This window comes from Xylocopa sonorina, chromosome 1 (genome assembly GCF_050948175.1).
Source record: "Xylocopa sonorina isolate GNS202 chromosome 1, iyXylSono1_principal, whole genome shotgun sequence".
Classification (NCBI taxonomy): domain Eukaryota; kingdom Metazoa; phylum Arthropoda; class Insecta; order Hymenoptera; family Apidae; genus Xylocopa; species Xylocopa sonorina.
Genome location: NC_135193.1, coordinates 20775172 through 20801387, shown reverse-complemented (window position 1 = coordinate 20801387; position 26216 = coordinate 20775172). Strand labels below are relative to the sequence as shown.

Sequence of the window (26216 nt, the reverse complement as noted above, 5' to 3'; positions counted from 1 at the left end):
ACTACAATAAACGAATTAAAGTGAGTATAAAAACAAAGTACGATAGATCAAAGCATTTTATATACAGGTTCTAGATACGTTGCCTTGTTATCATATCAAAGTATAACCGTATTAAGGCTTGTTCATAGAAAAGTTCATGGTAATCGATGATCCATTAGGTTATAGTAACGATAAATGGTAAATAAGAAAAATGTAGTTATAGTACGATTTTGAAGCGATAGCTTGAAATAACGTTATTATCAGGATTTGGTGATACGGAAATAGAAATGTTCCTAGTGAGAAAGCGACGGTGCAATGGGAGAACGGTAAAGATTCGCGAAGTGGCGCGATCTAGGGCGTTCGTAGGTGTTCGTGTTTGATCGGGTATCTCCGGCCGATGATTACCGAGTGCACATTACTATTTTCAGGCACACAAGGCACCTCTTGACGGGTTTTCAATAAGTGAAGAGGGCGACGGTGCAAGGATCCTTTTTTCTTTTTAATTTAAATTTTCCGTGCGGTAGATGCCGAAATTGTAGTGGGCTGTGTGCGCGCGATAAAACGTACGATGCTGGAAGAGGTCTCGGCAGGACTTAGCGCCTGACGGTCTGTCGGTTGTTCCGGCAAAAATGAAAGAAGCTCGTCGGTCCGAGCAGCTGATGGCGGCCGAGTGCTGTTCGAGCCTCAGTGTCCCCCATCGAAGCGTTTAAGTGAGTGTGTGCGTTTAGCTGGGCGAACCAAGTGCGGGTACCTCGTGCGGAAGCAAGATAATCCTCTGGAAGATAGATTTCGCGCGACGAGAAACCGCTTGTAGACGAGCTACGAGCTATTTCGTAACGGTGCTTCTTTTCGCGACTCTGTATCCGACACGCAGGCACGGTACGGTAAGCCTGCCAGCCGTTTCACGGTATCCGCCGCCGTGAATCAAATATTCGTTGGAACGGGAGAAACTGAAGGATCGAGGCTCATAGACGAAACCATCGGCCGTGGTTTTAGGTAAACGCGCAATCGACGTACGATCGAGCAAAGACACGGTGCCGCTTCTCTCTGTTGCACGGTGTAGGTGGGAGATTCGACGTACGACGGGGCGTGCGTTCGCGTGTGACAACGCCTAACGAGCGATCGCGCCCCTTTTCTCCTCCGATACCAATACTAGTCGGCAATTTCATTACGAATTTCGATCGAACTGTGAACTTGATGGATCTCGTACGTTGACGAACCGCGATATATTGTAATACGTTCCCCTGTTACGCGGAAAAACTCCTCGTGCTATGCACGAACTACTATCAATTTTCACCCCTCTCTGCCTCAGGAACGTCTGAACTAGTAGGTTACCGTGTTCAGATACACCACGTGCGCTTTGTAATCGTATAGTGTTGCTTTGTCCTTCTGTGTGTGTAGTGAGTTCATCTTCCTCGACGCGGAATGCGACCTCCTCGGGGTGGACGCAATCTTCTTTAGTCGCGTCCAACGCCGAAAACGTGCAGCCGAGGCACGAAAGTGCCTCCAGCGTTCCACTTCCCTCCAGTTCTCATAGTGCCTCTGCTAATCCCAACATGTCGTCAGCGACTTTTGTGGACCGGATAGATCCCTTTGCCAAGAGATCTCTCAAGAAGAAGTCCAAAAAATCACAGGGTTCCTCCCGCTACCGTAACTCTCAAGATGTTGAGCTGCAGCAGTTACCGCAACTCAAAGGTTGGTTATCATCTTATTCTATTTCTTATTCGCTTCCTTGCCAGTTACTTGCGTTTACATTTTCATACTAATGTCACAGCTACATTAATAGTACATGCAAATGCGGAAGTTATCAGAGGTAGTTAAGTTTCCGTACATTAACTTTTTCATCTTGGCCAATTCAAGTATCGTTCTTGAATAAATGATCTGGTAATTATTCTCTTTCGTCGCCTGGAAACTTTATGGCATAACATACACGTATAATTCTACTCTGATGGCTTATTTTCTAAACTGCTCGTAAGATGTTTCATTGAAAGATTTGATATAATATGATTAATGCTAGACTGCAATATTGTAAAATTTGTGTATCGGAAGTGTTACATAATGGTAGAAATATTTTATTTCAATTGACAAGTTTTCAGTATTGCAACAAAATGAATTTATCTTCGATACTATTAAAATATGAGAATGTAAACTATATATATATATTTGTTGAAGGTATTATTTTGTTTCTTAGATATATATATATATATATATATATATATATATATATATATATATATATATATATATATATATATTACACATTTTCTCTTAATCATAATCAAATGGCTATCAGTATTCTATCACAAAGATTAAGATTATATTCTACCATCAAGTATGAGGTGCAAACATCTTTGAACTTGTACAGTTGGCAATACATTTGTCATTTTAATATTAAGCAATTATGATATATAGGTGAAACAGAACTATATTCTGGTGATAAACAAAGTTACTAGGTGGTACATTAATGATTTCAACATAGATTCTAATGTTTTTTCATATATACATAATTCATTATATCGCATAACATTTATCTAGCGTATTGAAATAATTAGTGATTTCCAATTATAATTAACTTAAGGATTTGTTTTCATATTTGGCATAAATGTTCCAATTTCGTTGAACCTATAAGATAACTAGGTATTAATATTTATTACTCCATATTAGATGAAATATTAGGTAACGTTGGGTTCGTATTATTTTCGCGAATTATACATTAGATTGCTCGATATAGAGATAACGTAAGAATGCCGAAGCTAACCTCAAAACGTTCGATAATAACCGAGGTTGCACTCAGAATTTTTCTTCCCTTAAATGTTTTCTATAATCGTGATAGACGATGCGAAAAATTTCTATCCATTGACTATTTAAAAGGGTTTAGCTTCAAATTCTGTGAATACGTGTCTGGCGTACTTCGTATTGACGTATGTTCTGAAAATCGATGAGGAGCGGTAAAGTAGAGGTCAGTTCACGTTACTCGACCGATTTTCCTAGGATATAAATTTCGAGCACTATCGATGATTACTATCGTAGAATAAACAAAAATTTTGATACAATGCAACCGATTTCCCGTTGCAACAGTTGACTTTTCATGTATCAAGCATAGTCGCTCGACTTTGAATGAATTAAAAACTAGAATCTATACATTGATGCTCGTAAATTTCAATCGCGTCGAGTACGTGTCCTCTTACGTCACATATTTTTATCATTTGGAACTTTATTCTGTCGATTATCGTTTAATTTGATAAAACAACGATATTAACTGTAAATTCATATTATTCACGAATACGGATTCTGTCTTGTCGATTAGATCGTTCCTGTTTGTCTTTTGCTGTTGAAAATTGCACATTTTCAAGAAGAACCGCTGCGCGTCCCGTTTAGATGATAATTCCAGAACGATTCGTGTACACTGTTCGTTTAAATTAACTGACGTATGCACAATACACGCGTTTCAATGTAAATCAGTCATTAGGACGTTCAACGTTATCCCCTTAAGTGTGCAGATTTCGAAGGCGGAGGAATATCGGCTATATAAACTGTGAACTGAAATTGTGTACACGGAGTACGATATTTTTTTTCTTACGTCACGAGGCAACGCTTAATAAAAACAGGAAGAGCCGGGCATCCGAAGCTTTTGACGGGTTTTCGATGTCCAATCAATCTTGATTCAACGAACTCACACTATTTTCGTAGGAGGGTGGTTGAAAACAGTACGTAGTGACCCATAAACTCGCGGCACGTTCCAACGACGAGCGGTTATGCGAAATACAGGCATCCACCTTGCAGTAGGCAGTGTCGTTCACCTCTGCCAATAAAACGGCAGTAGTCCTTATAGTCTCTCCTTCTCCGTTCCTCGTTCACTAGCTCACTGTCTTCTCCGCGTCTCTCCTTCTCCTCTTTGCACTTGTTCCCGTCTCTTTACTTCTACACCCGGTTTCTCTCGCCATCTCGTTCTTGCGCGCCACGCACATAACCTATACGCACGTGTTTTTCTGTTCCTCGAAGCTGATCGTGTGCGCGTCCGCATTATCGACACACGCGATCTCACACGTTTCATGGAAGAGTAACTTTCGATTAAAGTACGAAAGTCGAAAAGGGGAGTGCGCGTACCAGCGTACAACTGTTCAATGAACTCGTAAGGTGCTCGCCTTTTCTTTCTTACCAGTATTCGAGTAAAGTTGATTCGTCGTTAACAAGCGTTGCACGATCGCAACTGTTTCTTTCGTTTTTTCTCTTTCTCTCTCTCTCTCTCTCTCTCTCTCTCTTTCTTCTACTAAATAATATAAAGTTATATGCGTCGCCCAAGAGTGGATCCACTTTGTCGTGGATCGCAATGCCCTGGCGGTGTGTAGGGTCGTAACCCGTAGGTAAGCCCGGTTTCATGCGGGATTTATGTACTGCATAGAGTCTGCGGCGTAAGACTAAAGCGGGCAAATGTGTTTCGGACCGGTTACTCGGGGGAGCTCCTGCTGGCAATTGCAGCACTTGAGAGGATTTTCAAAGGCAGCATCCTACGGGGTGTCGGGAGAGGCGAACCGTAACGTGGAACGGTTTCGTGAACGATGAAAAGTTCACCAAGCGGTTAGCTAGCTATGATCGATTATCTCTCGCTCGTAGGCGTAACGTTCCGAAAACTGCACGGAATAATGTACGCACACGACCGCGAACATTGTTTCGTTTGCCAGTGACGATGATTCGCGTATAGATAGTGTTACGAGGGCGAGGATCGTTCGACGCTCGGGAAGATCGGAGAAGATATACGTTTCGTCTCCGCCATGCTGCCAACCTACGAATAAGACTTATTTAGAAACACGTAGGTGTGTGCCCGGTGTCTGCCTACGAGTTCGCGTTATTTTACAGCCGAAGTATACTTCCAAGTTTTAATCGTCGAGGCATCGTGCAGCAAAAAGCAAACTTTTAGCCGATCTCGAAACTTAGTTTTACGAAATCGATATCGTTCGATGGAACGGTTTTCATGCGAACCTTTTCAGTTCTCGGATTGAAGAAAAATGGCATTTGGAAAAAAATCTCTAGGTACGGAGAATGTTTGTTTAATTCATGATAATCGTATCCCGTTTCGTGTACGTATCCCTTTGCGAAGCAAGGAAACGGCTTTATAAGTCTTTCGATTTGATTCGCGACAAAGCATTGGACGAGAGCTGGCCGTTTATTGATTTATGTGTTTCACTTGATCCACGACGATAGCTTGGCTCGTGCAGCAGCCCGTATCTTATTAAAGTAAATGCACTCGCGCGCGCAAATGTCCACGAACGTGCTTGCATCGGGACGCATCAACGTGTAGTTAACACCTCCGGTATCAGTAGAAATTTTAGTATCTCAAGATGGTAGGACTGATAACGAGGCTGATGATAGTATCGAAATAATCGAGCGGAGGGAATGAGATTGCTTTGGATACAAGTCTCGCCACTCGTCAATAGCAGTATAAATCGCAACGTGTGTGCGAGCTGTCTTAAGTTTCTAAAGAAATGAAAAAGCTCTCGACTGAATTCGAGTACACTTTGGTCGATGCGTTCGTGACACGAAGCAGAGAGTGTCGTTTCAGGCTATTACATTGGTAAAACGTCTTGTGATGCGATATCTGTCCGTGCCGTATCGTTAACTGTTACAACAGTGCCGGATGATCGTGATAATCGCCTGTTGACAGATAAGAAGCCACGGATTTATCGTCGCGCAGAAAATAAACTGTTCGCGCGTAACGAGCAAAGGAACGCGTGTTGGTTATCGTTACCATTACTCGCGTCGTGTCCGTTTATCGTTTCGACAGATTTTCCTACACAGGTAAACCCTCGCGTAACACGGTTTCGATGGAATGCGATAAGATTTTTCGGCTACCTCGATGGTTACACGTTGAATGAAGTTTTTTTGTTCCGAGTCTGTAACTTCTACCTAACAATTACAGAGAAACGTTCGCAGGTATTGAACGGGGCACATTGTAGTCCGTATTGATTTCATCGATGGACGATAACCAATTTCCTAACGGCAGAATGTTAGGTCGGTTAAAGGGGAATCACCAGGCAAACAGACAGCTAGTCAAAGCGTACAGGAGGTCGCGAGCGGTTGCGAAATCTGTTTAAGCTCGATGACGCGGCTAGGGTATTACTTGTTATTAGGTCCTCCAGGCAGGCTAATCAGGGTTCAAGCGACGAATACATGCAAGAGTCACCTACCATACTCCCATTGCGGCACGCGTGTACCAATGAGAGAGAGAGAGAAAGATAGAGAGGCCAGCGTTTTTCCACTTGTAGCGCACGAAATTGAACTAATTTCGTACACTTCCGGTTTTCTAGTCGATTCACACGGATTCGCGGCTGACCAAAGCGTACGATTCGACTTTGTTGCTCTTTCGATCCACAGAGCTTACATTGGCATCGAAACGATCATCAACGAACTTCAGTAGTACCTCGCGTACTCTTCGTTTAAAACCCGATCCACCGCTTCGAGATTTGCAATAGCACTTATTCACCTTGTTCCAGGCCACGTTTTCAAGGCCGTTCCGCTTTGCGCGAACGGAATAAAAGTCAACCGACGATGGTGCGTTAAAACGAGGTCCGCTCTAATCCGTCGCGTTTCAAAGAGATAAATGGGTTCAACGATATCGTAAACGTAGCGCGCGCTCCCCTGAAACGATCTCTACGAGGAACAAATATTTCGATCGTTCTCGCAGGAAGAGTCCTCGCGTCACCCTTTTGTCGACTCGTCGCAAACCTGTAACGTCATCCAACGCTTTCGATCTCGATAGAGACGTGGTGGATATTTCACGGATGCGCGCGACGCGATCGATAGATCTCCCAGTTCCCTCTCTCTCTCTCTCTCTGTGGAACGAATATCAACGATCATCGAGCTCGTATGCGCGAGTACGTACGCGTTCGCCTAATTGACGGCGCCATTGATCGCTACGGTCACTGTCAAGATCATCGCGGTGCAGAAGGATGATAGCGCAGTTTTCCGGCCGATGAGAGTGGGCGAGCTGCTGTCCGCGCGGCGTCGATCATTAAGCCGCGTTTACACCGCAAACGCCTTTCGTTTACTCGCCGTGTCTTAATGCGGATTTTATTTGCTCGCCCCGTCCACCACCCGCCGCCGCTCCCCCTTTCCTTCTCTTCCTTTTCCTATCTCGTCCATGGTATGTAACACGCGTGCAAGCCTCGAATCGTCGATAGAGAAAGATGACGAAAATGGTGGCGTAATTGCTTTTGATAGACCGTATTTAAACCGCGCGTTTAAAAGCGTTTAATTGTCGCGGGTGTATTCTTTTTTTCTCTTTCTTTTCGTGTCGTAATTGTGGTTCGTTGCTACGATGTTTACCGACTGGTTTTACTCGTCTTTGTTTGCACGATATGATGCAGAAGTTGCGGAACAATGCTGCGTAAAGTATTAGTTATAAGTAACGAGGAACGTCGCTTCTCATTAGGCTAGAGGAATAGAAGAAACACGAGAAAATAATCACTTCTGTGGCATGTACGCTGCAGACCAAGATAGTAGTAAACTGAGTTTGTATAAATATTGCTAGCTTAGATTTGCATATAATTTCTCGGTTTTTTCAGGGTAATTGCATTTATTTTCTCACATAAAATGGCCCCAAAGCGGCATCTAAATATTTATAAATGTATCTCGCGTTTGAAATGGAAAATAGGAATGTAATAGATGAAAGTATTGTTTGCGAGATGCGCACAAGTGCATCGATGTGCATTACGAATTACACACCAGAGGATTTTTGATATGCTCGTAAGAACAGAAATAAATTCTCGGAAGTAATATTTCCAATGTCTTGAGGCGTTCGTGTGTATCGAGTCGATTTCGACGATACGGAATATCGACGTAAACCAGTCCTGAAGGCCATTTCGGACACCTGTTATTCGATTAAGAGACTGTTGTACCTCCAGCGTGAAATGTTCTCAAATCTTAGCTCGCGTATCCTCTCTTTCTTAACCTAGAAAACGTTTTCCTAAGATTTCTCATTTTCTTATCGCCTCGAACATGATAAATGTGAGCTACGATATTTCACACGGCTTCTACACATTTTTTTTAGTCGAGACGTTGAAGAAGGGCAAGCGAATATTTACGAAAATTTGGCTCGTAACGTTCTTCTTTCGTGCATCGATAACTCACGCGTCCCCCGTGCATATTGCCGTCCATAAATTCAGGACACTTTTAAAATCTAGTTCGAGATTATTCGAAGCGAGCATACCCATTTAACTGCACGGTTACAGACGATCGGTATTTGCATTCCCGTGAAGAACGCGTTTCAATCCTCCTCCGTTGAAAAATGATGTTTCCGACGCGCTACGATCGCAAACATCATTGATCGATCGATACCCGGTGACGTCTTTTTAGCAGCGCGCGATCCACACGTCGATCCGGCCTCGTCGCAGCCGCACGAAAGATACGCGTACGCGCGCACGTACCACATACCTCCAAGGCTCTCCTAGTAATTATGTTAATAGAGTGCAACAGCTCTGCTTCTTCCTTTTCTCTCTCTCTCTCTCTCTCTCTCTCTCTCTCTCTCTTCTCGATAGCTGAGAAGCGGCGAGTGAATCACGCGGAATGCGTTTCTGGCATTGACATTGACGGGCGTTGTTAAAAAAAGGAGAGAACGGACTGGCCGCTAATAACAGCGGCGAGCGGGAATATCTCGCGAAAAGCGGCGAAGTGCGTTCGCGAGGAGCATTTCTTCGCCGTCCCGCTAATTGGGCTCGATTCGTTCGACATTCTGTTCGCGCTCCTCCCGTGGATATAGGGGAACACGGAGGCACGTTCCGCGTCAGGTATTTCCGTTAAACGCTACCGACGGATTACAACGATTTACTCGTCCGTTTGCTCGACGTCTTTATTATGTGTACGGAAAAATGGGAAAGCGCATAAACCAACGACGATGCGATGCACCTCGAGACGTTGATGCATGCAGCTCGAGATACAGAAATAGACTGGTGTAACTTAATCCGCTTATGCACGGTCCATGAGGGGGGAAGAAAGAGAAATATAACGAAAAATGTAATGAAAGTTAGGAGAAGAACGTAAAGAGTGGTTGGTTCGTAGAAATAATGAGAATTAGAGGAAGTTCTGTTCGGTTCGTTCGCTTCTCGATCCTTCTCGCGTGACGATAACCACCCGTTGTCGCTTCACTGTTCGCAACTTTCCGTGCATACCCCTACCCGGTGGAAAACGGAAGTCCCTCGTTCAATTGATGCACCACCGTTAACCCGGCGAAGTATAAGGACACCGCGTCGAACTTGGAGGATCGTAGCCTAGGAATTAAAGAAAAAGCAAGCTCCCGTGACCCCTGTACTCGTATTTATAGCTAGAAAAGCAAACACAATCGCGTGGCGTGATTCACGAAGGATCGCGATAGCCGCCGCGTCGCTTCGCCGTACGCCGCGTTCACGTTTTCTCGTTACTCTTCCATTGGTCCGTTGGGCCCCTTCAGGATCCTCGAATTCGTTCTTATCGGCCGATGGAAACAGGATGCGCGTAAACGCCGCAACGATAGAGATCGGTTGGAAATTAACGCCGAGCCAGTGACTCGGAAGTCCTGGATACCGTGTGTGTGTGTGTGTGTGTGCGTGTGTGGAAGCACACCACGCGAAGAGAGGCGGATAGCGCGTCGAGTAACCGCGCGTGATCGATAGAACAGTTTCGCGGTGCACGTTTAGAGACGCGCGCGATGCCAGCACTCGCGGCGAAGAGGAAGCGGAAAGAAAGTCCTAGCTGAAAGAGAAACGGTCAGTACGGTGACCTATGAGTCATTGTCGAGGTCAAGCCGATATCCAACAGTTGTTGGTAGAGGTTGGAGTGCAGCTGCAACCGCGAAGCACGTCGACCTAACTCTTCTCCGGCGGCGTAGGCAGAATAGCCCCGTTCGTGTTTATGCGCAATCGTCAGCAAAATCTCGCGGCATGGGACAACGGGAGGCGGAGAACCGCGGCGATGTAGAACTCGATTTAAACCCCCCCGCATGCTGCGAACCGCTTTTAACCGACATCGTTCTACCTTTTCATTTTTCTTGCCCACCGCGACTCTCATCCCGCCGCGGTTGTTTATCATTCGAACGATGCAAGTGGATCATCGACAAGTCGAATTCCTTGTTTATTCCCAACGCTGCGCCGCGCTCCGTTCGTTTATCGTTTATTCGATTATCGCCATCTTGCCAATTACGTAACGAATATTTGTTCGCTGCCAATCGTTGATTAAAGTGGCTTATTTTTCATCGTGCCACGTATATCGGCGTTTTTGCCCCGCGACTCGATAATTTCAGATTGGGCAAATTAATCAACAAATATTGGTAGGACCGAAGGATATCGGAATAGCAGTATGTGGTTACGTTCTGTGCAGTCTTCGCTGGAAATGACCCCGTTTGATAAAGAAGAAAAACGCGGCAAGCTGTTCTAGTCTATAAACAAAAGGAAAGCGATTAACCATCTGTTTGCTGATTGCATCTGACAAAGGTGCAACGTCGGTGCCAACTATGTATGTATGTACAGCGCGATTAACGACACGCGTGATTCATAGCGGAAAATCGTTAAATATCGCTAAGTAACTTGGATTAAGAAACAGCTCGGTAAACACGCTTTCCTTTTTCCGAGTTGACGTAAATTACCGCTGAACACGCACGGTCAATCGTACGAGCGAGAAGTGATCCTCGGTTTCGTAACGATTTATCGTGCTCTTCGTCTACGTAATAAACGCGTACGCGGTGATCAACCTCTGCATAAAAATCAGGATAACTTATCTTACCGATATTTTCCGCGGTCGATCAGCGTTCCAACAATCGAGTTTTCTGTAACCACGTTATCTAAACTCTGTATTCCGTTCGCGTGTTTTCGAAATTCCGTTCTGTTTCTCCGAGGCCTGTGTGTTTTATCAATTTCTCCGCGTTACCGACTGAAAGTGGACGTTGGATAAATCTGCTAGCAGTCGTGTCGAGGGTATAGCTGATGGAAGTTGTTCTCAGGGTTTTTCCGATCTCTGGACGGCTCGCATCGATGCCCTTCCAGGTGTTTACCAGCTGTTGGAATGTTGTTTTTCGAATTTATTTTTATAGCAATAAACCATCTACGAGCTAGACCTTTACAGTTGGAGACCGGGTCTGCGGTTTACGATGGCCTAGCGGTCGCCGACCTGCTATGTAACACCTCCGCAAGCACGTGCATTAGAACTTTTCAATGTTGCTTCAAACTAAATATTTAATTTCCCACAACTTTATTCGTTTGTCCGGTCGTAACGCGCTCGAAACTTTCAGGCGGTAATATAAATATTACGAACGGAAAACAGTGGTCTCTCATGGCACGTTCGTCGAACCATCAATCCGCTTCGATCTGAAATTTGTACCGAACGGTACCGCGCGCCGCGTCTGAATTCTCAAAAGGGTTAAAAGAGGTTCTCCGCTCGCTTAGAGCACAGTCCGCGCGCGATTGAAACTGAAGTTTATATTGGAAAAGTTCGCAGGGAATTTAATTGGTACCAGAGTAGCTACAAGAGGATGACCAAAGCGGTGTCAGTTGCAAATATAGGTACGACCGCGGTGAGTAATTGGAACGCGAAACGAGTTCATTGAATACATTATAGAGGAATACAATCGTGCCTCGAGAGATCGTGCGCGTCAAAAGCGTAGACCATTTCCAAGATGTTTGTCGGTGTTTGATTGAAGCGGATCCAACCAGAGGTTCGAGCGACTTTTCCTATTATGAACTGGCGTTTAAAAGTGGAACGGGGCTGTGCGTGCGTGCGTGCGTGTGCGCGCGCGCGCACGCATCGCGTGGGGAGGACGCGTCTCTCCCGCGTAATTCGTTTCTCGATCTTCCGTGAAATCCACCGGTCCACCTCCTCCTCGCAATCACGGCCCATTGTACGCTGTCCGCCGCGTTTGGAAGCAGTCCATCTGTGAAACACTATTCACGGATAGGATCGACATCTTTTCCCTTAATCAAAGATTGGATTCGGTCCAAGCGCGCTGGCCAAGCAACACGCTCCGCTCGGGAAGAGCTGGTGAGACTTAACTGCAGGGTCAAGGATCCCATTTTTCAGCGACGATCGCTGAAAAATCCGCTGGAAGAAGGTGAAGAGCGCGTGAATTTTAACGATTCAATTATGAGACGAAACGAACCGCCTTCCGGTGTTCTCTCCCAATGGAAATCACTCGAGTACGTTCCGAGTGATTTTAAACCTCCCGCCTTGGAGCGAACACGGGTAGCGAGTGACTACTCGACGGACCATTTATCACGGGGTGATCGTCGAAATTCGTTCGCTTCGATACCTCGTTAACTCTGTAGATTGTTAAAAAAGAGACGAGACGTGATAACGCATTGGGTAACGAGGCATCGACTCGCCTTGCCTTGTTACCTCGACGATGAATCGGAAGCCTTTGCCAGTAAATGTGACCATCTTGCCGCCATCGTGACGACAACCTTGTATTCCGTGATTGCGCGGTATCGTCGTAAATTCAATTATCACAGTTAACTGAAATCCAGCTGAAATCTCCAGGAATGCTCGCCTCGAAGGATATTCGAGCAGGTGGCTTTAATTAGCAAAATCTCACTGTCGGGTTCGAGAGTGCATACCTACATCGGTTAAGCTGTTGCAAGGTGTCGGACTGGTAATCTTTCGCGCTTGCTGATTAGTCCCTTTGTACCTTATCGCGTGGCTGTAGCGATGAATCGAATGATCGTTGCCGCGAGACCACGAATCGTCAGCATTATTTCAATTTCCTTTATCTAAAAGGAAAGAGGGAGCAACGTACAATGATTATCCGCTTAGGAGGCAAGGACAGAAAATCTAAATCTCCGTTTCACAATGTTTTGGCATCTTCAGCGGATTGTGTAACCGGTGTTATGGAAGTACCGACCGAGGGAGAGAGCAATGTCTCAACAATGACGCGCGCGTTACGAAAGCAGCAGGGACTTCCTTTCAGCGTAGAGAGCTCCCTTCGAATGAGAGAGGGAGAGAGGACGTTACACCTTTACGATTATGCGGCAAATGCGATTATCGCGGTTGACCGTTCTTCGAAGAATAACACCACGAGGGGTACGGAAATACACGAGCCGCGACGCTTTAAATGATATCACCTTGATTCGCCTCGATATTATTACCTCCAACGGAGGGATGTCAGAACAGAGGTGGATGAAACTTGAGTGAAAACATCTCCCATAACGCGGACGCCCGTTGATCCTCGTAAATTATACGGCGTCGAGAGCAATGAAGACCTCGGATCACCGGGGCCGTTTGCGCGATTCGTTTCAATCAGTTGGAGCGAACTGATTTTTCTCTCGAGCAACCTTTAGCTGTTGTAAGTCCATCTAACGACCAGATAATTCTCGAAAAGGCCAGATGAGGTTGTTCGCGTTGCTGCGTTCCATACGCGATGGTCGTACGCGCAAGGTCTTTACTCCGCGCGACCGTACTGTTTCCCTCGATATTAACCATGGTCGACACAGTTTTATCCTCCGTAAATTGAGGCGTCGCTCGGAAGCATCTTCCACCCGACACGTTCTCCCGTGGAATCAACATGGTAATTTCGCGTGCCTCGCCCCGGATAAACGGATCGGTGCACAAGGGTCGTTCGAGCGGCCGCCTCCCCCTCGAGCAGCCTGGATTTTCGATGAAACTCCGTCCAACGATTACTCCTATTAATTTTATTATACGTACGAAAACAAAAAACGGAGCAAGTCCATGGTTGGTGTTTTAATTAAACGATATTCCGGAATTCTCTGATCCACGAACGAAATTAATATGCATAGCCGGCGATCAGGCGAAAAATACGCGTACGCTCGTTAACGTCCGACGTCACTCGTTCATCACGACGTCGTACTCGCGGCGGGCAATTATCAAGAGTGGATATCGTAACCGGTATCGACGGGTGAATGGGACCGTTCGATTGTTGCGCGCGACAAATTACGTGTCGCGTTTTACGCTGCCGCAGACGGCGGTTAATTGTCCTCGAGAAAAAGAGAGAGGACTGGCTGGAGGCGTCCGTGGAAGGGGCGAGGGAGGCGTTGATAGAGTAGAATCTTAATAGAGTCATCCGCGATCTCGTTGCGCGCCACGTTCCTCGGTCCCGTTCCACGGAGTCGTCGTGGTCACGGGCTAGGCCTCGTTAATTCTCGTCCGTTAACTTTATCGTTGCTTTCCTAATTAAAGAAGGTCAGGGATTCCCGCCGCGACGCGCACCGATCCTCGAGAGGAAGGGGCTGCGTTTTCACGGCTCGCGTCTCCCGATCGTGGTGCCCGTCTGGTACGCGATGCGCGCTAAAAACCGCGAGAGAGCGCCCCCATAGATAATCTTCCGATTGTTCTTATTCTCCAGCGTTTCGCTTTGCCGTTTCGCGAGCTCGATGAAAACCCTGAAGTTAATAAGCTCGACAATAACGGAGATGAACGTAATAGGATATATCGACGCGTACTTGTCAGTTGGTCGCGTTTTCCTTCCGATATTGGAACTGGAAAAACAGACCGATGAACTCTGACCTCGTACACTGTGATCGAGTACAATTCGCTGGCAATAAAAACGATTCCCCGGCGAATAGAGGTCCCTGGAGCCAGCCAGGGAATAATCACGTTCGAAAGGCAAATTGTTGGATTACTTTCACATTTCGAATAATAAACAAGCTTCGAGAGTCGAAACTCCTGCTTTCCCTACCCATTGACCGTTCGCGATGCCAATTAAATCGTTCGCAAAATAGCGTCGCGGCTTCCGGCTGATTCTATCGAAATTAAAAGCTGCACGCGCAACGAGAAGCTACCTTGCCGGTTCATAATTTCGATGTTACCATCGTACAGACCGGAATTACCGAGGAGCCGAGCGAAGTAACGCGAGAGAATCGATTCGAAGGGTTTTTTTTTCGAAGCCGCTGCGAAGAGAACCGACCGAACGGCTTTGTTGCAAACCACTTGGCTCCCGACCACGAATCCACATCTCAATTTAAACTAACAGTTCCTGGTCCTCGAGCGTTCACCAAAGTCGAAACCGTAGAAATCGCGTAGGGGGATCGTTCGCTGGCAGTCGGCCGCGATACGACACGTCGACTGAGAGAGAAAAGTAAACTGTGCCGAGGCGACGAAGCGAGATCCTGCCGGTGCAAGGGGGCTTGAATCACGGGAATCGATCGAGAAACGCGCGTGGGGCTCGCTCGGCCAGGGCACCGGTGACATCATCGGAACGTCGACCTTCTCAGCGCGGTCTCGAGGAGACGATCTCGCGTTACGTCTCGTTTCTGCTAATGAGAATTACGTAACGGCACGCGCGTACTCCGCTCGTCGCGTCGCATTCTCGCGTATTGGATCCCCTTCGGTAAACTGTAAGAAGATCCGAAGAGGGATGGTACCGCGCGGGGACACGCGATCCTCCTTATCATCGGACAACCGCGATACGCTGACGTTACAACGACACTGTGTAATCGAAAGTTACGTGTCCGCGATCCACAGTTTCGACACTGTATCACGATCGTTGTATCCCGTTTGTCCGGTGCATTGTCTCGCGCGAGGAAAAAAAGGACGAGATGCGTGAGGTGTACCGACTTACGCGTGTGTATCGACCAGCGGGTAACGGGAGAAAAATTGAATGCGATGATACCGGAAAGATGGTAAAGGGCGGGTGGGAAAGGGAGAGAATCGAACGAAACGGAGATTCACCGATGTTACGGGTTCGCTGGAAGGAGAAGCGGAAAGCGAGAGGAAGGGGGTTAGGCTGGAGGGAGAGGGCGAGGGTGAAAGGCAAAGGGAGAGAAGGAGAAAGAGCCGGGCCACCCGACGAACCCCCAGAGAAGCGACGGCGGTGGGAGTATTGATCCGGAATGCCGGCGACCGGCTGCCTGAACGCTCTCCTTTGCCTTCCCTTCTCTCTCTCTCTCTCTCTCTCTATCATTCTTCGCTCGTAGCCCGCACACGTATATACCCTAGTCCCTCTTTCTTCCCTTTTTGTCCTTCTTCTTGCCTCGGTATTCTTCGTTTATTCCAAGCGTTCGCATTCACCTACGCTCACCCTCCGACCCGAAACCCTAACTAAACCACGAATTACTCGTTTTTGTCCCTTGCTTCGTCCTCGATTTCAGATCTACGATCACCGCCCGTTCTCCGCTTTCACGCCGCCCCTTTTTGCTTAACCCCTTCCGCCACCGAGTCCCTCTTCTACCCCAACGAGAATATTAAAACGACGCCCCGAGATTGCCTTCTGTTCCTCTCGATCGTCGCTGCTCGCGACACTTCGCTTTCCCTACCCGACTTCCGATCCTCGAACGTTTGTTTCCCCGCTTTGTGTCCCAACCCCTCTCCGCTAGCTTCGCCAAAGGAAGTCCCCCTCTTAGCCGAGTGTACGCGCTCGTGGCGCTTCCGGGATAGCTCGCGGAACGTCAAAGACACCGCTGCCATTTTCGAGCACCGAACGACACTCCCCGTTTGAAACCACTCGCCGATTCAGCTCCCGTCCACCTGTTATACGCTCGTCGATCGTGCCCGCCGAGTTCGAGTGCCCCATTTACGCTCGCTAATTCTTTCCGACGGGTAGGGCGTTTAAGCGAGTAACACGAAATGGTCCTTAAACGGCGTACCCTTGTAATTCCGACGTCGCTTAATCCGTATCAACTCCGCAGACGGGAAAACTCCCGGTCCCTTTGTCGAGGCACCGCTCCCTTTTCCGGTTACAGAGCGTTATCGAGAGTAGCTTTCTCGACGTCGGTCATTGAAAAACACAGGGCTCGCGGGACGGATCCGTCTCCAGTGTTCTTCTGGCGTTCTTCGTCCCTTTTCTTCCGTGACCTACGATCGTTTTTTGTCCCGCGAAGCTGGGTGAACGTTGAGCCAGTCGCAACAGAGGTCTAAGTGGAGAAGGAACTGCCTGTACGTGACACGGTTCCGCAACCACTTCGCTCTCGTTCGTTCCTTTGTTGCGAGCGACGCGGTGAACGAAGACACCGAATCTGAAATTTTCGAATCGAGTCTGATCGACGTCAAAGTCGATCATCTTCGTTTTTCTTATCTCCTTTATGTTTTCCTTTCTTTTTCTTCTTTTTAAAGTGGACGTCGAGCCGGTAATGAAGTTCTCGCTTCGAGAGGCGCAACTAGGTCGTTCTGTTACTCACTTCGAGACACTTTCATCGCATCAAAGAATCGTGCGGTGGACGAATAGTCGTAAAAGCATCGTTCATGTTCCAAGGCCACAAACGTTTATACTACGGCCGGTAAAAGTACGTGAAAGTACGCCGTGTTATGAATGAAATTATAAATACGTGCATGCTAGATGATCGTGCACGTAACTCGCCGGCGATCAAGCCACCGGGTGATTCTAATTTTGGAATCTCCCGTTTATACCAACAATTATCCTATCCATTCCAACGATCTTTCCATCGTTTTCCAATATACCTTGTTAAAGCCTCTCTCTCTCCGTCGCGCGCATCTCAGCGTATAGAATAAAATTCCGCTGATGCCATCGGGGACGCTTTCGTTCGGCCTGGCCAATGGCACACGTCTGGTGACCTTGGTGCGCGCGATGCAACTCCGATCTCTCTGCTAATAACGGATAATAAGGTCGCGGTTTCGATGCTCCACGCCGCGTGCCGCAGTCAACGTGGCGCTGGCGAAATTCTAATTATGTTTTGGACCGATCGCAAGCCGCTGATTCCGGGCACGGTGACAATTCGCGTAGAGACCACGAGTGTCGTCATTCTTGGATGACGCTCGATCCTGACGACCGATTTCCTTCCTCCTCCTTCTTCCGCTTCTGCCGGCGTCCTATCGTTCGCCACCAGTGTCCGCTTCTTCTTCCTCCTATCGTATCGGACTAATGGGACGAGCCAGCGCGTACAAGGTGTTCGCGAAATGGTGTTACTACCAGGAACGAGGTGATTCCTCCGTAGAGTCGTGAAACGAGTCTCGAATTAATGCCCGTCGCGCGTTATCTCGCGTAGTTACGCACGCGTGCGCTGAACCCAGGAATCCGTTTTGGTAACCAAATCTGGCCAGTTACCACCGTTTCTATTTCTATTTGTCAACGATCTCGAGACGGTGGTTTAAAATAATTAATTAATCGCTGCAATTCGTCGCGCACGCGAATTCTAAACGCCTTGATACAGTTGTACAGAGTCTTGTAACACGAGTTTCATGCTATTTCTTTGGTATCGCAAAGAAAGAGGGAGAGATAGAGAGAGAGAGAGAGAGTATCACGATACCTTAACCGACCTCGTGAGTTCAAAAACACACTGTATACACGCCAAACAGAGAACTAGAGGGGGGAGAGAGAGAGAGGCGAAGGGTGATTCGCGTAATTCGATAAATTCATCAGTAGCTAGGATGCAGTCCGGTAGAAAGCAAAGTTACTTAGGCGCACGACGACGGTCCATTCCCCGAGGACGATTATTATGCGCCGAGGACGCGTCGATAGAGCGAAATTAATTAGTCGCGATTGAAGTTCGGGTGAACGATGGAAAATAGAGCGAATGGGCGCTTTCGATTATTTTCACCGGGCCAAGCAGCAACGACTCGACGGAGTCGACGTGTTCTGTCCGGGTTCTAGAAAAGTTTCCTGTTTTTTTATTAGATCGGTCGACGTCTATCGGGGACCGAAAATAAATGAGGCGAAATAATCGAGGCCCCCTCTCGCTGCTGTAGCCCACGGACAGAAATGCATACACGTGAAATTATCGAAGCTGTCCGAACTCGCGCAGAGAAAACAACGATTATTGCTTCGTCGCTTCGTTGATCGATCCGAAAATAAACGAAACAAACTTTTTTCCCTCTCGAATTCTTTTCTCTCTCTCTCTGTCTTTCTCCTGTCTCGCGTCCGAATATATCGACTCCCCTGTTCTGTTTTATCATCGAAACGCATCAGGGACGAGATCTCTCTATCCACCGTGACAATTCTGAATAAGACGAGGAAAAATCTCGTCTACCTCGGTACACGCGCATCGCTCGGCCAGAGCTGAATGTATTTTTAAAAGTTTATCGGAGAAACACCGATTCCCCGTGCGATCGAAACGGCTGGTTACTATTTTTGCGATCGGACCAACCCTCGGCCGGTGTGACAGAAATGCGTACGAGTGCGGAACGGCAATCGAAAGATCGGATCAATTCGACTGCCGATTTCACTTATACGTTATACGAGACGCGTTCGAAGTAAGTAGATCGGGACTGATCGTTAACGACACGTGACATCGTTGTTAGCCATCTTTATTGTTCGACAGCGTACTCCACTTTCCACTGGAGCTGCGATGCGAATCAAATCCATCGCCGTGTTCGCCTCCTGTATTCTCGTACAGGCGAGTTACAGTTTTCGTTTACCCTCGCGATCGCGACTTACAAAATCGAATCTGTTCCGAGTTTAAAGCGCTCTCGCGACTGGAGTACGATCGTGGAATTATCAGGAGTTAAACAGCTCGGAAACGATTTTAATTATGCACCCTGGTATACGAGCACGTGCGCACGCGGCCTTCTTTTCCCTGGCCGCTCGCGCACGACTGGGAGGAATGTCAAATAACAGTTTTGCTATCGCGATCGACAGTGCGGCCGGGTTAATATTCGAACGAGCGAGACTGGGTGGATCGCGGTGCCTCGAGTGCCGACTATCGACTATTTTTACCGACCACTTTAGCGGCATTCTAACGCCGGCGATTGCGGCCAAACTCGGTGCTTCGAAATTTCATTCATCCTTCGTACGCTCACAGATATATCGAATGTATCGTTCGACGTCTCTCTTTCCTATACACTCCCGTCCGTAAGTCACGAAATGTTCGAGCGTTACGCGTTCAATTGGAATTTTAATCAAATCTTTCAAGGATTATACGTAATATAATATAAACAAGTAATATAAACCTGTTTACCTATTGAACATTCGCTAAGTTATGGACAAGAGTGTTGTTAATTGTTATCATAGACCGAATAACGTTTAGAGATGTGTAGAAGTTAGCGAAATTGATGTAAATGACTGTTATTAAAATAAAAGTGTGCGTATAACTGATTCGCTGCCGTCCAATTATCGCTAAAAGTAATCACCGCGAAGAGAGAACATTTTAATGGCGCTCGTTACTCGGTAACGTGCCCCTCGCGATCGCTCTCGTACACCACGCGACTTTTCTGCAACAGCAGTGGAGTCTCGTAAATTCCTTGCATTCGCTTCCGAGCCATCCTTTCAACTTTAACGGCCGTCAAAGTTTCCCTTCCGCGTTCCACTTTATTTCCTTCGTCGCCCTTCCTCCTCTCTTTTCCATCGCACGCTTTTTACCATCCGCCAAACCCCATTCTTTCAACGGGTTGCCCTGAAAGCTCGCGTTAATTCGCTCCCGTTTTCAATTACTCGGCGATCATCTTGACAGAAGGATCTCGTACGGAACGATCGGCACTCGATGCTGGAATTCGTTGCAGGAACACAGCAGCGTCCGTGCGTTTCACGATCGGTTCCTCGCGTCGATGCCTGCGCGACAAATAACAAAAACAATTGTCAGAGATAGACTAAAATATTTGACGCGAATCACAGATTCCGTATTGTAACAAACGGGTTACAGAGTATCAGATCGCGGAAGTTCGCATTAACGAGCAAATAGCGACATTGGTTTAACGTCATGGCCTTCTACGTTAATTATCTTATCCGATAGCGCAATCTACGATTCTAAAGCTGCGAGAACGTATTTGCGCGTTCCCGACGATATACCATCGTCCATTTCTGATTATCTGGTCCCAAGCTTCTAACGCGGATCAATTCTGAGTCCGAAGCACAGATAGAGAACGTTCGCTGGTTTCAATTGAATCGACGAATCAGGAGGCGATTCTCGACTCTCCCCAGGTGACAAAAATAGAAAAATGCATTAGGCTGATCACTCGTGGCGTGCCGCTATTTTTCTTTCCGTAGCCACGTTCGGCCTGCAAGATGAATGAGGGAACGAACGGTGATACGCGGGTTTAAAGTTCACCACCTGGGTAAATCAATACGCCACGAACAAAAAGAGGATACGAGGGTCGGGAAACGGGCAGAGAGTGGAGCTGACGGACGAGGAGGAAAAGAGGAAACCAAGAAAAGCCAGCCTTCCGTGTTGTTCCGCCGTCTGTCCTCCTTTCGCGCCGCATCGGTGAATGAAAACTCCATTCAACGGGGTGGAAAACGATCAACCCCCCGCCTCTCAAGTAGACGCGCTAATAGACCCGAGTAATTTATACCGCGGGAGCTATTTCCTCGTTAAAAATTCTCGGGGCGAAGCGCAGTCGCCGTGCTTCTTTCTGTCATTTTTCTTCATCAATTGATGCACAGGTATAAATTAGGTTAGACGTTTGTCGGGACGTTCCAAGTGAAATCCGTAAGCGAAAGCTGATCTTTGGGGAGGCTGTATCGATCCGTGATTTCTCTAAATCAATTGAAAATATCTCTCTTTTAGGGTACGAAACTAAAAGTTCGTTTATGTAACGTTAAACGAGGTCGAATAATTAGGAACTACTTACGAATCGTTGTCTCTGTCCCGCTATGAGCGTTAAGCGAAAAGGTACGTAAGTATCGCAGATAATGACCCATCGTCCGGAAAAGTGAACGGATCCGCAGAGCAAAGTAGATCGACGAGAGCTCTTTAACGAACGGACAATTAACGGCCGGAGTTAATCGGAGTTAACGCCGGTACGAGGCTAGTTAAACACGATGCAAACATTTGATATACTCGGTGAACAAATAGAACCGATCGATGCTACTTTCCCCGCGATGTATCTACAGCACGTTTCACGTACACCGTGACGCAATCGCAAGGTGTCGGTTCGTCAAGTTTGCGTAGCTTGAAACGTAGCGGGGCGCAACGATTTCAAATTGAAACCGTTTTGCATAAACAGAAATAACGACATCTAACGTTTAACAGCATCAGAGAAGTCACTATGGCGCGCGGACACTCCTGAAAGGAATTTATTACGTTCCGGTTACAGTGCTGCCAATAGATGAACACATATACACCGCGTGGCGCGCGCGTGCCACTTCAACTATAACCTCACCTGACCATAACCTCAACTAACACAACGAACAATTCACCGGCATAATAATAAAACGGAAGCGAAGCTCATCGTTACTTGTTTACAAATTAATAAACAACAAGAAATGTATTAAAACGAATGTCAATGTTTTTATTACCGTTCTATTTCCTTTTTATCACACTTTGCACTCCCAGGTTTTATTTAGAGATCTGAAACGTTCAGAAATTTATGCGTTCATCTGTAAGAAGTAAGAAAAAACGAAGTTTAATGTTTCCTTTCATCGTTCACGTAAATCTGTTCGATTGGACGTGAAATATATCTATCGGTAGCGTTGCTCCACTTCCTTCTGTTCCAAGTATACGAAACTAATCTTTGGGATGCTATTAGAGCTTAGAAACGGAGGGAAAATAACTTTTCATAATCTACCGACCCCACTGCGGTAGGACTTACGAAGCTTATAAACAATAATAATGCCAAAGCTTACAAAGATGTCAGACCTATAACGGTGCAGTTACATCAGTATATTTTACGCGAAGAAAAAAGAAATCATACTACATTGATTTGAATTTAAGAGAGATTATTTAAATATTACAGATGTTACACCATCGGAGCAGGAAGACTTGTTTATCCGTAAACTCCGACAGTGTTGCGTGACCTTTGATTTCATGGATCCAATGGCAGATCTTAAAGGCAAAGAAATTAAACGTAGTACACTCAATGAGTTGGTTGAATATATTACGGCTGGACGAGGTGTTCTCACAGAGCCTGTATATCCCGAAATCATTAAGATGGTAAATATAGTGGAAAAGTAATATTTATATATGCAACACGAGGCATAGGACAGTTTCAATACGATGATACGTTTGTTAAAGATTTCTGCAAATCTGTTTCGCACACTACCACCTAGTGAAACTCCAGATTTTGATCCAGAGGAAGATGATCCAACACTGGAGGCGAGCTGGCCCCATCTGCAATTGGTTTATGAATTCTTTTTACGCTTTCTTGAATCTTCAGATTTTCAACCTACGATTGGCAAAAAAGTTATTGACCAAAAATTTGTTTTACAGGTAAAATTCATAATCTAAGATTCGCAATATATTTTTTTGAAACACTCATTGGTATTTACCGTTACATCCATTTTTTCTTGTAGTTATTGGAGTTATTTGATTCAGAGGATCCTAGGGAAAGAGATTTTTTGAAAACTGTTTTACATCGTATTTATGGAAAGTTCCTTGGTCTTAGAGCCTTCATACGCAAACAAATCAGCAACATTTTCCTGAGGTATTTAAATGGAGTAACAAAATTTTATATACGTGTAAAAGAACTCGTTTAACTTGTTAATCTTGTCACAGGTTTGTATATGAAACAGAGCATTTCAATGGAGTTGGTGAACTTCTTGAAATTTTGGGTAGCATTATAAATGGATTTGCTCTTCCTTTAAAAGTAGAGCACAAGCAATTCTTAGTTAAGGTGAGCAAAAAAATAATTGATTATCACAATTAAAAATGTACTTTAAAACATCTTATTGTGTTATTTTATTACAGGTACTGCTACCACTACATAAGGTGAAGTGTTTATCATTATATCATGCACAATTAGCTTATTGTGTGGTACAGTTTCTTGAAAAGGATGCAACACTAACAGAACCAGTTATACGAGGCCTCCTTAAGTTCTGGCCTAAAACGTGTAGCCAGAAGGAGGTAATGTTCCTTGGTGAAATTGAAGAAATCTTGGACGTGATAGAACCTAGCCAATTTGTTAAAATACAAGAACCTTTGTTCAGGCAAATTGCACGTTGTGTATCTTCACCACACTTCCAGGTATTTCTGATAAATTTGTGACAATTAACAAAAACATTCTTTAAAACATAAAAGCAGTTTCAGTTTTCTTCTTCAATGAAAAAATTACTTTTGCACAGGTTGCCGAAAGAGCATTGTTCTTCTGGAATAATGAGTACATAATGTCTTTAATCGAAGAAAACAATCATGTAATAATGGGAATTATGTTCCCAGCATTGTATAGAATTAGCAAGGAACATTGGAATCAGACGATCGTAGCCCTTGTTTATAACGTTTTAAAAACATTTATGGAAATGAATAGCAAGCTCTTCGATGAACTTACTGCCAGCTATAAGTCTGAAAGGCAAAAGTAAGTGACACACTGTTTCCCAAAAATAATGAAATTAGTTTAAAAAGATACTAGCTCGGTTTTTAAAAGACAACGAAATAAAAGAACTGATCGGTAGCTTTAATGTTGCTTATAAAAATATTTTATAATTCATCAGAGAAAAGAAGAGAGAAAAGGAAAGAGATGAACTGTGGAAGAAACTGACTGAATTGGAGGTGGAACGACGTAATACACTTACAGCTACCTTCAACAATCCAGTTCCTGCCACAACAACACCTACGACACGAGCCCGCCCTTGAGCTGGTAAGTAACTATGATTCATTGAGTAACATCACACATTCGAATATATAAATGTACAACGCATCTAATAAAATTTATTGTTATTTGTAGGTGGAAGTACACTACCACGCTGCCCGATCATTAGCCCTTAGTTTACGTCGATTGTCCATACACTACATGCAAAAATTACTTGTTATTAGTGGAACAAAGTGTCTCACAATGGCATTCTTGACGTAATGTAATTTCTTTCATTAGTTACGCCTAAAAGGGCGAAGTGGAGAAGAAAAAAAAAATGAAAGAATCAATAATCATAATTTTATTCTTCTTTGACGCAATGATGATTAATGAGTTCTAATATTTTTATTGTGTACATTAATTTCTCTTTTTTTTTCCTTTTTTTTTTCTTTGACAGCAGTGATTTAAGTTGTACAATGTACTCAATGTCAGCACATAATAATGGAGGATGTTAGTCCCCTCTTAACTAAGGTTTAGCTGCGCTCGGTAGGAGGAGACGATCAAGGTGTAAATTGAAATAGTATATTAAAAGTCTATTGTTATAATATTGATTTTTGCATGTGACATTCGCTTCAGTTTCTAAATGGCTAATGTCCTCTGATGACTGACCCACCATCATACTCTGATTCTCACCTCCAACAGAGCCAGCAGGGGCGTTGTTTGAAATGTACCATATATTCGTATTAATGATAATGATAACTATAACAAAACATAATAAAAATTAGGTAAATATATAAATATATATATATATAATATAATATATTATAAAAATATAGTACTATTGATGATACAAGTCACACATTCACACATACACGAGTACACCAAACTGTGGTAAATACGTGTAGTACGAACCGATGTGCTATAAATACTAACATTGTGCTGACTGCATGCTCGCAGCAAATGGAATAAAATTTTTCAAAGAAAGAGATGATATGCTCGTCGCGTATCGAGAAGAATATTATTGAATAATAAGATTCAGTTCATTGAAAGAAAACAAAAAAAACGTAAAAAATATATGTTGTTTTTTAAATAAAAAAAAATAAATAAAAAAAATAAAGATACGAGAAGGGCAAGTATACAATAAAAAAAAAAATTTAATTGTACCAAAATATCCATTGCTTATAAATATAATAAATAATAGAGATACAATGCATAAGATTTATTCGGAGCTGTGCTCCCACAGGCCACCGCAAAGACGTGGGATCGTTTTTAAAAGTTTCTTACCATTGCATAATAATGATAAACAATAGTAGCTCTTAATAAATAGATGATTAACAAATGAGTGACTGCTTTGCTCATATTTTCATGAAGTAGCTGAGAAAACGTCTCCAGCATATTTGTTATCTTTTACTTTTCCATCCTTTTCTTTTTCAGTCAAATATGTTTTACCTCATCTCATGGCATACTTTCTTTACATTGTACACAGTTTATCTCGACTTCATGAAAATTAGTTAAAAAAATAAATTGAAGGAAAAATATATATATATATATATAATTATTGTAAATGCTGTAATGTGACTCGAGGAAAACAATACGGATAAATTCATAAGAGTTCTATACGCATAAATAGACACTTTATTAAATGAATGTCTAATTTATTTCTACTCTCTGATTTTTTTAAGCACTGCTTATATATACATATGCATTATGTATATATAACTTGCGTGTGTGTGCGTGCGCGCGTGTGTAGGTAAACAACACATTGACACACGGTAGATTACCAAATATTTGTCGTGGCCTATTATTTTCTTTTCCCCTTAGATTCGCAAGTAACATCCTCTCTTTTCGACGGCGGCAAAGCATTTTGATAATTATCGTCTTTTGGGCTAACTTAGCTTGTAGTGCAATTGCAAATATATTACAGTAAGATGTTCTAACGA

At 44.8% G+C, this 26216-nt stretch overlaps 1 protein-coding gene across 4 annotated transcripts; it reads left to right on the top strand.

The window, feature by feature from the left end:
* The first annotated feature begins 400 nt into the window (after positions 1 to 400).
* Wdb (serine/threonine-protein phosphatase regulatory subunit widerborst) lies at positions 401 to 26216 on the top strand. 4 transcript variants are annotated; one of them, XM_076900651.1, is made up of 10 exons: positions 401 to 1305; positions 1381 to 1674; positions 22510 to 22706; positions 22788 to 22982; positions 23066 to 23196; positions 23268 to 23385; positions 23460 to 23735; positions 23834 to 24063; positions 24200 to 24345; positions 24433 to 26216. In XM_076900651.1, coding segments are annotated over exons 1-9 (1584 nt in total). In that variant the 5' UTR covers positions 401 to 1304; the 3' UTR covers positions 24342 to 24345; positions 24433 to 26216. The 4 variants fall into 4 exon arrangements, with proteins under 4 accessions (XP_076756766.1, XP_076756759.1, XP_076756773.1 ...); XM_076900644.1 differs by having other exon boundaries at positions 1354 to 1674; XM_076900658.1 differs by having other exon boundaries at positions 401 to 1674.

Excerpts from the sequence above, each read along its gene's own strand:
- Wdb (XM_076900644.1), top strand. Across the intron at positions 22,983-23,065 it reads ACCAAAAATTTGTTTTACAG|TTATTGGAGTTATTTGATTC; the intron begins GTAAAATTCATA and ends TTTTTCTTGTAG. Across the intron at positions 24,064-24,199 it reads TATAAGTCTGAAAGGCAAAA|AGAAAAGAAGAGAGAAAAGG; the intron begins GTAAGTGACACA and ends ATAATTCATCAG.